General features: G+C 34.4%; 1 protein-coding gene across 1 annotated transcript in view; it reads right to left on the reverse strand.

Annotated features, from left to right (window-relative positions):
• Positions 1 to 4,021: 4,021 nt before the first annotated feature.
• LOC108722925 (ubiquitin-protein ligase E3B) overlaps positions 4,022 to 11,962 on the reverse strand; it is an 8,663-nt gene continuing 722 nt past the window's right edge. The window contains 18 exon segments of the mRNA XM_018448311.1: positions 4,022 to 4,226; positions 4,380 to 4,491; positions 6,208 to 6,372; positions 6,745 to 6,896; positions 6,899 to 7,124; positions 7,378 to 7,678; positions 8,193 to 8,395; positions 8,796 to 8,911; positions 9,041 to 9,159; positions 9,248 to 9,419; positions 9,509 to 9,751; positions 9,879 to 10,068; positions 10,133 to 10,324; positions 10,418 to 10,606; positions 10,688 to 11,015; positions 11,216 to 11,368; positions 11,600 to 11,609; positions 11,944 to 11,962. The exon segment at positions 11,944 to 11,962 is cut by the window's right edge and continues 722 nt beyond it. Coding sequence (XP_018303813.1) covers positions 4,054 to 4,226; positions 4,380 to 4,491; positions 6,208 to 6,372; positions 6,745 to 6,896; positions 6,899 to 7,124; positions 7,378 to 7,678; positions 8,193 to 8,395; positions 8,796 to 8,911; positions 9,041 to 9,159; positions 9,248 to 9,419; positions 9,509 to 9,751; positions 9,879 to 10,068; positions 10,133 to 10,324; positions 10,418 to 10,606; positions 10,688 to 11,015; positions 11,216 to 11,368; positions 11,600 to 11,609; positions 11,944 to 11,962 — 3,063 coding nt within the window. The 3' untranslated portion in view covers positions 4,022 to 4,053.

The raw sequence follows: 11,962 nt of genomic DNA on the forward strand, positions 1-11,962 counted from the left end.
CGCGACGCAGCAGCGCCGGGCACAAAGGCGGTCACGTGACCGGCGCAGCGACCCACCGCACGTGCGCGAACGCGCGCGCGACGTTTTTAATCTCCTCTCTCCGACTGTATTGGTTCCCTTCTCCTTTTCTTTCTCCTTCACGCTTTTGTGTTTTTAAAAGTAAAAAACACAGAAAATGTAATTTAAAAACTGGTCTTTTTAGTGGATTCATTAAAGTATAGGAAATCGATCTTTTCTCCTGACTTTTTTCACTTTCGATTGTAACGTTAAAAAAATTATATGCGCGTTTATATAAATTTTTCTCTTTCTTACAATGACGAGACAAATCAATTTTGTACAGTGTAACTGTATCGCTAAAATGCAACGTTTGCAGTTCTTTTTTTTTTTTTAAGTCAAATACTTCTACGTGCAAATAAATAATATATGCATACTGAGAGAAAACTGTTTGGTATTTGTCTTTATAATTACATAATAAAATAATTATAATTAGGAGTTTAATTTTTATATTATTGTTATAATATTAATAATAATAATTATATTTATAAAATGACTTTATTATAATTTTCGGAGCTAATTTTATACATTTTTTGGTACATAGAACTATAAATAAAATTGTTACTACTAACATTATAGCAGTAATAACTATAAAACAAGAGCTCCTAATCATAATTATTTTACAGTTGCAATACATGCAGTTGTAGTCACAAATACTTCAAAAACTTTTCTCTTAGTGCAAACACAATGATAAATCTTCAAGTAATAAATGTTTCGTTAGCCGATACTGGTCGATTTCAAAAGCGTTACTTCCAAAAATTCTTATCTGAACTTTCGTTTCTCTTTTTGACAATGAAACTCGAGTTTTATCTTCTTTATGTCTTTTTCCGCAGGAAGGGATCGGTTACGTAAATGAAGGAAAGCGAATGCACACAACAATTAACGCAACACCTTTTGCGACGTGTGTATATATTTACACGATTGTATACCAATCCTCACCGTATGAAATTAACGGATTTCTCCCGTCCTTATACAGAAATCTCCTCTTCTTATACACAGAATTTTAATAATTTAAACCATCGATTACAAACGGCGAGCGGGACGGCCATTGCATAATCAAAACGAGTAATTTATACAATGCATCGTCTTCGTTCACTTTGCAATTGTAAGAGAAACTTGCGTTACAGCGCATTGCTACATTTCCTTTTCTTTTCTTTTTAACGAGTCTAGTTAATTAATTATTATACTTCGTAAATGCACAATTCAGTTATCACGATGAATACAAAATCATCTTACAATCGCAAGCTTCCCGTTCGATACGCCAATCTTAAAATCTATTCTTACACTGATATAGCCGTCTCCTTTAAACTTTATCGTTCTTACGACGAGTAAACCCACGAATCGGAATATTTGCTGCTTCATTTTAATAAATATACACAATCCCACGCTCACGCAATACCTTTAATAGCTAAATACAATAACTACAATTACACAAATTTTACAAATTTTACGAATATTGCGTCAATATATAAATATATATTATAAAATAAGTAAATAAAATAAGAGTCAATTAAATTGTACACTCTGTCGTAAATAAAGTAAGAATCAACTGAACTGTATACTCTGTCGAAATCAATGAATATTGCACAAACATAACAAGGCTGAGTTTACAATGTATTGCTCAGTAAAAAAAAATTAGTGATGTCATATTACGCATGTCAATAGGAGAGTTTTTATATCATCAGTCGATCCAATTATCCTCAAAAAATAAAATTGTACAAAATGTTCAACAACGAGTCTCTTCATTTTTTGCGTTTCATCACGCTGGCTTCGCCAGAGCGATTTGAATCGCGATTGCATGAGCGCAGGTTTACAGCTCGCTTGCAACGAACGCCTAATCATGTAAGAAAATATCCAAAAATTACATTTCATGAATCGTTCGTCCTTTGTCTTTGGTCTATCATCAAATTCCCTCTCGTCAATACCTCTCACATCTACCAGGAAAACGTATTTCGAAAGGCAAAGCAATAACAATATTACATCATTGGAGAGTTCGCTTTTCGCACAGAATACCGCAGTCCGTTTGTGTCCTCTTTCTTTTCTTCGTATTTATAAACATACGCATATATCCTACACGCGTTGCGAATTTTGCGGATAAAACTCATTCCACAACGTCCGAAAAAAATCTCACTTATTTACACTTGATTAAACCTGAATTAAACAAGATAAGATTGTTTAAGCAATTGGGCTAATCGTTACAGCTATTTGTGATAATAAAAATGTGATAAAAACAATAATATTGAATCATTGATATGTATAAATTATAAAATATTATAAATTTTATTTGTCAAGTTTATCCGCTTACAATTTAGTTTTTTCATCAAACAGTTTCTCATTTATATGTCACGACGGTAAAGTTTTCCTACAGATAAATAGAAGGAAAAATATGCATTATTTTAAAATTAAGAAAATATTCTCTTTGTTTTTCTCATTCTTTAACTCTTGCTATTCACCTAGCTTTTTGTTATGGATATTCGGAAAACTTTTCAATCCTCGATTCCGTGTGAAATACGACGAGACTCTTGTCATAATCTCTTTCGGAACGAACCCAGGGAACTTTTCACCCGCAAGCGCCCGTGGGAATTGTACCTTTAGATCGTATTAAATCGATTAAACGGCGTCACCCCAATAGTCCGTACAAAAACCTTGAAAAAATAGCTTTTTAAATAGATCGCGGCCTCCCCAGTTTACTCTTCTTCGTATCGGGGAAAACTTTTAGAAATTCACAAGTCGTTTTTTTTGATTGATCACGGAGACTTATTTCGCACGCGCGCTGGTTCGTTGACAAGGTATTGCCTAGCTTAGAGGATGTTCCCTTGTAAATACAGGAGTGGTGAACCTCTTCCGAAGTGCGAATATAAGTTAAATTGAATCAATAAACAGTACAGACTACGACGTTTTAAAATTTTTATTAAAAAAATGTATTCACGATAGTTTAAAATGCAATGATTCCAAAACTCATGTTCACATACATATAGTTTTCTTACATACGTATACTTTTCTTATTTTAGATCTTCTATACATTCCTTTGTCATAGTTAAAATTGGAACATGTAATTAAAAAAGATCTTTGTTAAAATATAAATTCATAAAAAATCATCTAAATTATACTTAATTCGAGAAAACAATAAATTAAAAAATAATAAATGATTCGCACACACAATAACTTAATTTATAATTTTGTAAGAGATATTACGAACTTTTTTACGACTGTAAATAATGCCTTTTCTTGCTTATTGATTCAATGTCTGAAGTAAACGTCCACCAGTAGAGTAATGTGTAACAAATGTTATCTTCAACGTTATCTATGAAAATAAATTTAAATGTCCGCCACCCCCGATCTTAATGTAACATTAATCAACGATTCTATCCACTAACAAGCGCACAATTATCTCAGCGGTATTAAGCTCATGAGGTATGGTATTTCACATCGGTAATGTGTGCCTGTATAAATATATATCGAAGACCGCGGAAACAAACGTTGTAAACAGGCTTCACCCTAAAATACTTAGCTCTCGTTCATATGATGAAATTTATTTAAATATATATATATATGAATATGTCTAACAGTTATCTATTCGCAGACTCGTTATTGTGTACCCTTATGTTGAACATTCTCATGTTGCTTCATGATACCATCAATCCCCGAAAAATACCAAGGTCGCAATGTTTTTTTAAAAAAAAAACTGCGACGCGCTTTTGAGTGACTTCTCTAAAACGTTTGTGCTATCTAAAAATCAACAGGCATTTAAATAGCGACGTATTTAATTGGTACTGGATGGGGATAAGGGCGGTTTAGGCATCACTCGACATCGTCGAATCTGAGGTATCGATCATGTCAGTCGACTTTTTATCTCTGCAAAATCTCACGGCATTTCTGATCACCGATCAGATTGCATCCCGTTCCAACTGTCGAAAACTGTCATACGTGATGTTTCGACAAATTCGCACAATTCTTCGCTCGTCCCTTTTGAAACTAAAAATGCGTGATCGGCAACACTTAGGACAGTTCGAAACCAGTATTGCTGGTGACAGCGTAACGCAGCTTCTCTCGCAACGTGCTCTTTTTCTGATAATTTGGCAACTTGAGCAAGTTGAAGCACGTTGACGAAGTGGGCAGTCGATTTTGCGGATCCTTCTTGCGAATCGTGAAGAAACCTCTGATCACACTGCCTAAATTGCAAAGAAATTTTAAATAAATTAAATTTACCAAAAAATGTGAAAGGTATCAAAAAAAATAGAATAAAGAATCTTTCCAGTTTTCGATTTTATGGCTGATTATGAAAAAATTGATTCTTGTCTTTTCTCGAAACTATTTTAACGTACCAATAGTGTCGCCAGTGTCCTCGTCATCGCAAACTTCCACGCATCGTATGGAAAAAGGTGGCTCCAGGTGAGCGAAACCCAGCAGAGGTGACTTCGAGCAACTCGTCACGAACTATCACAAACGTTATTATTATTCTCTAAGAAGATTATTAATATAGAGCAGGGCTCGGCCGAGAAATGCAAATCTTGCCGAGCCCTGATATATAGAGGATGGATTATATATATAGATATACAGGGTGTTTCCAAATTAAATGGCAAAACTTCGGGAGCGTGTAGAGGAGTAAAAAACTAAGAAAAAAAGTCCTATAGACATATGCTCGTTTTTGCTCCGTTTCAGAGAAATCGAAAAAAAATGTTTACATTTCTTGCCATATCTAGCACCGACATATTTGATTACATTTTCCACTTTCTGTTATGAATTTGTCAGTCGCTCTTTGAAAGCCTTTAACAGTAGATGAATTTTGTCTTTTGCAATATGCCGCGTACGTATTCTAATAGTGAATATGCTGATATGGTTTTTGTATACGGTTTCTGCAACGGTAATGCTTTAAAGGCGGTGCGAGAATATGCACGACGATTTCCAAACAGAAGAGTGCCAAACCGAAGAGTGTTTATGTTGACATTTAATAGATTGCGAGAGACTGGAACATTTTCAATTCGACAAGAAAACAACCGATTTCAAGCAGCGTTACGAAGAGATTTGCAGGCAGGGAATCGTATTTTACAACATTTTGACAATCATCCTGAGACCAGCGTTCGGAATGCGTCGGCTGTATTGGGAGTGTCACCACAAACAATTTGGCGAACTGTAAAAGGAGATAATCGCTATCCCTACCACATTCAAAAAGTGCAAAATTTATTACCTCAAGATCATTGGAACAGATTGAACTTTTGTAACTGGTACCTTCAGACATGCCACAATGATATTTTATTTCCATCTAAAATAATGTGGTCAGATGAGGCAACATTTACCAGAGGTGGAATAATTAATCAAAGGAATTATGGGCTCATCAAAATCCCAGGTCTGTTAGAGAATACAAATTTCAGCAAGAGTTTTCTGTTAATGTCTGGCTTGGAATTTGGAACGACGTTTTAGTGGGACCGTTTTTTTTACCTGCAAGATTAAATGGGGACCGTTTTCTAAATTTCTTGGAGAATGAATTTTCTGACTATTTAGAAAACATCCCATTACAACAACGTACTGAAATGTGGTTTCAATTAGATGGATGCCCTGCTCATTACAGCAGAGTCGCTAGAACCTGGTTAGATAGAAAATTCCCACAACGATGGATTGGACGTGGAGGAGCAGTACATTGGGCAACTCGTTCGCCCGACTTAACGCCATTAGATTTCTATGCATGGGGTACTCTGAAGCAAGAAGTTTATTCTTCGCCTATTCAATCAGAGCAACATTTGAGAAATCGTATCGTAGCTGCAGCGAACAGAATATCGCAAGAACAGTGCCTGGCTGCTACAAGAGCCGTGTTTGACAGATGCAATGCTTGTATTGCTGCAAGAGGTGCACATTTCGAACAAAATCTTCATTAAAAAGTTTATAAATAAAATAATTAAAATAATAAATTAAATATATTTTTTTCTTTTTTCGTGATTTCCTGCGAAACAAAGCAAAAAGGAGCATATGTCTATAGGACTTTTTTTCTTAGTTTTTTACTCCTCTACACGCTCCCGAAGTTTTGCCATTTAATTTGGAAACACCCTGTATATTAATATCCATATATTAATATCCACATTAAAAATATCTCGAGAAAATCTTTAGTAAATAATTATTGATTAGAGAGAAATTATTAATTATCATTGTGATCGCTACCTTTAAAAACAAGCCTCTTTCTTCTTCCGTAAAATCCTTTTCTAGGATGTCCCACAACCAGCACACTACTCGATGACTGTCGTGAAATCCGCCATAATATTGCGTATGTCTTCGTAAATCTCGCAAATCCAAAGGTACGTTATCACCCGAGATCAATCTCTGTAACTACAAAGCCAAGCGTTCCATAATAACTCGAATACGTATACAAGTATATAAAAAATAATACAATATAATTATATTATTAATATGTATATAATATTACATAGAAATATTAATCATAGCACTGTATTTGTGCTTTAAGATTTTCATTTCATGTTAAATTTTCTTCGGAATATAGAGCTTACAATTATATTCTAATTAAAAAAGTTACTAAAAAAATTTATTAATATTTTTAACTGTTAAGTCACACATTTAATTATATATAATTATATAAGATTTATTATATTCAAATTAATGATTCTATACTATTTACATTTTTATATCTCAGTCATAGATTGCACTACAAATAAATGTAAATAAGTGTTCTTGAATTATCACCTCGGGCGTTGAGAACAACGACAGCCACTCGGGATTAATGATCGAGCGGAACCCCTTGATAAAGGCGGTCGTTTGCTCCTTGATCTGATGATACATTCTATAGTGCGCCATGTGGTGGATATATTGTATCTTGTTCTGATTGGTCACGGCGGGGGAATCAGCTCGTGCGTGACCAGCTTGCCAAGCTCGTCCTCGTCGAGAGAGAACGTCAACTCCAGTTCACGAATATCGCCTTTGTAATGCTTTACCAAAGTCAGGCTACGGTAAAGATCGCGATCTAGTGAAGCAAGCTCGTCCAACCAGCTGTACAACGCGCCGCCTGTTTGCCCGGAAAATTGCGAGACAAAGAATGACGCAAAAGGCACGTCCACGACGATGCCCTGGAAAACGATAAGAGATCGATTGTTGTAAAAGAATTGACTTTATTTGGGGATACTGGCTATATCTAATTTTTTCTCGTAATAATCTAGCTATGGTAAAACCACATAGATAAATAATGAACAATTAAAATAATTCTTGACACATAAGAAATATTCTAATTATTTTCAAAATATTTTATTTCATACATTTTTATTTATAATTGAAGCTAATTGCATTTATAACTAACTTTACTGATCATGGATAAGAATTTACCTCATAAACCGCTTTGCCGAGCATCCGTCCGACAAATTCGAATAGTTGCAAGTGATTGTCCTGCATGAAAGATGTGGGAGACGGATAAAGCCGGTTTTCGCTGGTAGCTTTAAACAAATTTAAAGATGGATCGAATACTCGCTTTATTGTCTCTTCCAAAAATTCCTTAAATACTCCGTCTTGATCGATACCGGCTTCAGCTAAACCTTGTTCGTTTACAAAACGTACCCTAATCACACCTTTCAATGCTTGTGATGGCAACATGGCCAATTGTCTGTATCCGTCCTCAACTATCCGCGTTCTATAAAATATAAAAGAGTATATTCTTAATAAATAAAAGAATCGTATTTAAAGTATATCTACCTTATTGATAAAAAAATTAAAAAAAGATATCCAGTCTCTGAAAAATAATATTACATTATCACACACCAAAAAAATTTGTTCTTTTTGTTAAACGTTTTATTTTCAGAAAATAGTACCAAATTTAACTAAGAAAATTTAATTAAAAATTTAATTTAAAAATGAATTAATTTCAGAAATTATAATTGAAAATATTTTCAGATTTGATTGCGTTGAAAGTCCGACAACCATATCGGCACGCAATTATAATTTCTGAAGTTAATTCATTTAAAGGAATTTACAATAGTTCAACATCTTAACGTTCTGACCGTTATGGCGCTTCTTAATTTAAAGCATTATGTTTAACATTAGCGGTCTTTCAATCTTATTATTGTTAATTTAAAAAGTTTTAGACACTTATATGTTTTAAAACAATAAGTAAAAATTGTGAAATAAATAAAGACATAACAATAGACCTGTGTACAACGATGAGAGTAGTAGGTGGACTGTTACAAGCGCTCTCGGTCAAACCCATCACTGCTTTTTCATCGGCTATGTGCTTGCGAAATAATACGACTCGCTCGGAATGGGGAATGACGTGAGGCATTTTTGAGAGTAAAAGTGCTGCGCCGCGTCGTCCTTTTTCCAAATCGGCTAAGAAACCAGATACTCGTACTTCCTGTTTAAGAAAAAACATTGTGAATCATTATACATATATTGCAAATATTGAAACTGATATATAATACAATCTTTTTATTTTAATTATATGAGGGAAAATTAAAAAGTAAAGTGAATTTATTTATTCCTGTATTATATCTGTAACTGAAAAAATCAGTAATAAAAAATATTAAAATATTAAAATAATATTAAAAAATATTTAATATTAAAAAACATTCATTTTTTTAAATATTACATTACTATAGAGTTTTTATTAATTGATACAATAACATAATTAAAAATTGATACAATTTTTTTGGACCTGTAACATATAATAAAATGTTTGTAACATGAGTGTAAAATATTCATAATATAAATTAAAGATATAAAAAGATATAAAATATAAATTAAGATATACTTAACTTGGCTAACCAGTGACCTTCCGGGCAGAACGTTCTGCGGCAGTCGCGTCGATATATTGCCATTAAAAGAATGTAAAGTGAGATAAACAAAGGATTGCTGGATACCGACTTCACATCTATAATTTACAAAAAATTGCATACATTGTATCTTTGTGTATGAATCTTAGAAGTGTCTTTTCTATTTTTCTTCTTGCAATCTTGATTAAGCAAGAAATGATAACAAAAAATGATAGAAATCGACTTACCAAATAAATTAGTAAGAACTGCTTTGTACAAAAATTGATTTAAAAAATATGACATAGTGATGAAATCCGTGAGCTTGAAAGGATCTTGATGTTCGTACATCTCCATATCGTCCAAGATGCTGAAATTGGAAAATCAAGAGATTAGCACATATGAAACTAATTAAGACTAAATTTAATCAAATTGTTTGAAAAAATCATATCACTTACGTAACATAGTGCGTCATACAATCGGCGAACAGTATCAGCATTTGGAACTCAGGTGCCGTGCATTTGGTGTTAGCCGCCAAGAGATCTAGAAACGCTTTTAGACCACAGTGCGGTCCCAGGGTGGTCAAAAACAGCCACATGTGATAAAGAATTTTGCCTTGATAGCATAATCCTATTTTTATACGTACGTGTTATTAGTTGATGTATCATTTGTATATATAATCTTGCATATACGATTATGCACTAATTTATTATACATACCCGTTAATATCTCAATCTTCATCTGTGTAAGCGTATGCAGCGTAGTTTGGTATAGAGAACAGATCAAAGCTATCTTGGTAGCTTCCGGACTGCCCAATTTTCTGTAATTTTTGGTGCTGTTGTTCCTATTAGTTCGAGCCTCAAGAAATGCTCGTCGGAAAATATTGGCGCCTATGGAAGAGGTACTTTGCTGCTCTATCGGAGGTGGTACCTCTTTCTCGACAAATTCGATTAGTGGCTGTTCTGAAAATAAAATAGAGAGTAACCAGGGGACGAATTGATTTTTGTTGATTAGAATATGACACTTTTGTATGCAAATTGTAATTTTTCGTAAGGAGTAGTCAGAATTGGTAAAATTGATAACTCTCACCAACTAAATGCGTAACGATCCTGCCCGTCCAAAGACAAGCGAGTTGCAACTTTACCGAAGGAGTCGCATCCTGCAAAGAGATGTCGATTGTCTGTGCAAACCAGCCTAATACTGGATGCCAATGTGTCAAATTACTCCGTTTAGCGACTACGTATTGTTGACATGCTTCCAGCATTCTCGTTACAACGAACTGCAAAGGATTCATGAGACATTATCAATATATACATGTAAGAAAAAAAATTACTACAACTTACCGTAAAAAAAGGAAAGCAGAGCTCTCTCAATACTTCTTCCTTTTCAATGTTCGCCAATTGTATCAAATTAGCAAGCAAACAAAGCGCGTAACTGCCCTCCAGAGCGTTAAAGACGATCCTTAAATTCTGCTCGGAATTTAGCAACTCCAAACTTCTCGCAAACAGATTATTCGTCATAAACGATGAAATGCACTATAAATAATATCAGAAACTTTACATATTTAGATTAGATAAGAAATATCACAACGTGTAACAAAGCTTGTAAGCATTTTCTTTCTTTTTTACCTCTGGTGACAAGATATTCAGGTGATGGACCAGAGCTGGTACGCTAAAGATATTAATTAGAAACAGAGACACCAGTTTGTCAGACATTTGCGAAGAGATCAGTGGTCTCAGTGTCAGAGTAACTGCTGCTGAAAGTGTAACTGGTTTCAAAGCAATTTTTGCTCTACCCAGTCCCTTCATTAAAAGAGCCTGAAATGGAGAACGTAGTTTAGAATTGTTAGAGAAAGAACCAAGATTGTTAGAAAATCTCTCGTTGCATAACAGTGTTACCTGCATAGTAGCATAAAATCCATTGTTAACTAGGTGACCCATTATGTTTGCGCACAGCTGACTCATGCCAGTCTTTAGCTGGTCCATACCCTTCACCTTCTGTATTGCCCACGTTCCAGGAGATGTGAAACTCACCAGAGTGTGCAGTCGCAAAAGTATGGATTTGTGATCCGATACCCTCTCTGGCTTCAGACTGTCCAAGCCAGAGAGACAATGGTATAAAATTGTCTTCATTTGCGATATCCATGATATGTAGTGATCCTTATGGAATGCCACTCCAACGTAAGATATCTTTGGAGACTCGGAATCGAGAGTCAGAACAAGGTATCTGAAAGATCATCTTGGTTGAACAATATTTTGGATCTTTTTCGAGGAATATTGGCTACGTTTACACCGTGCGCTTAGTCCGCGACCTATACGATAGGTGTCTTTGTTTAATATACAGGATAAACAAGGACATCTATTGTATAGACTGAGGCTTAAATGCACGGTGTAAACGTAGCCATTGATTGCGCTGCATGTACTCACCTACACAGTCTTTCTATTCTTTCTTGATCCCTTTCTTTCTTATAAATTATCAAAAATCTAGAAATAGTTCTATACACCTCCAGAGCAGGCTTTAACTCCACCGTTGCATTGTCGACGTTGGAGTCATCAAGGAAATTGTTATCAAACTCTTCTCTAAAAATAAAAACAGTCTTGTCAGATAATTGTAATCTTCGCACAAAATTATATAAGCATTCTTTATATCAATATGCTTTTATGCTACAAGCATAATTCAATTCTTGCAAGAAATAAATTTAATTCAAATTTGCTAATTGAAACAATAGTCCATGTCAAATAAAAATGTATTTTATACTAAGTGAAATATATTAAGTGAAATAGAAAATGAAATGAATTAATATATAAAACATATCTCTCTCTCTCTCTCTCTCTCTCTCTCTCTCTCCGATACTTTTTAATGATTTGATTTATCTTCATGTTTGCTTGGAATTCTACGAGTCTGACTATCAGCAATATTTATGTACACCACAGAAATAACTGAGTAAATTACCGATAACTGCATATTTTTATACAGTTATTCTACAATATTGATCAAGTTCAATATCGACAACACAGACAAACTTCTGTTCACACGGTTTCACATCTTCACATAAACATCAACTCGCACGTATTTGTATGACCATGTATAATACTGGCAGGTAATCTCGCATCTCTCCATTTCGCTTGGAGAGGCCCTAAACTTTGTCTCGCACTTACAGTATCCGTTTGCTG

The sequence above is a fragment of the Mycetomoellerius zeteki genome, unplaced genomic scaffold, assembly GCF_001594055.1.
Source record: "Mycetomoellerius zeteki isolate Tzet28-1 unplaced genomic scaffold, Tzet1.0 scaffold106, whole genome shotgun sequence".
Taxonomy (NCBI): Eukaryota; Metazoa; Arthropoda; class Insecta; order Hymenoptera; family Formicidae; genus Mycetomoellerius; species Mycetomoellerius zeteki.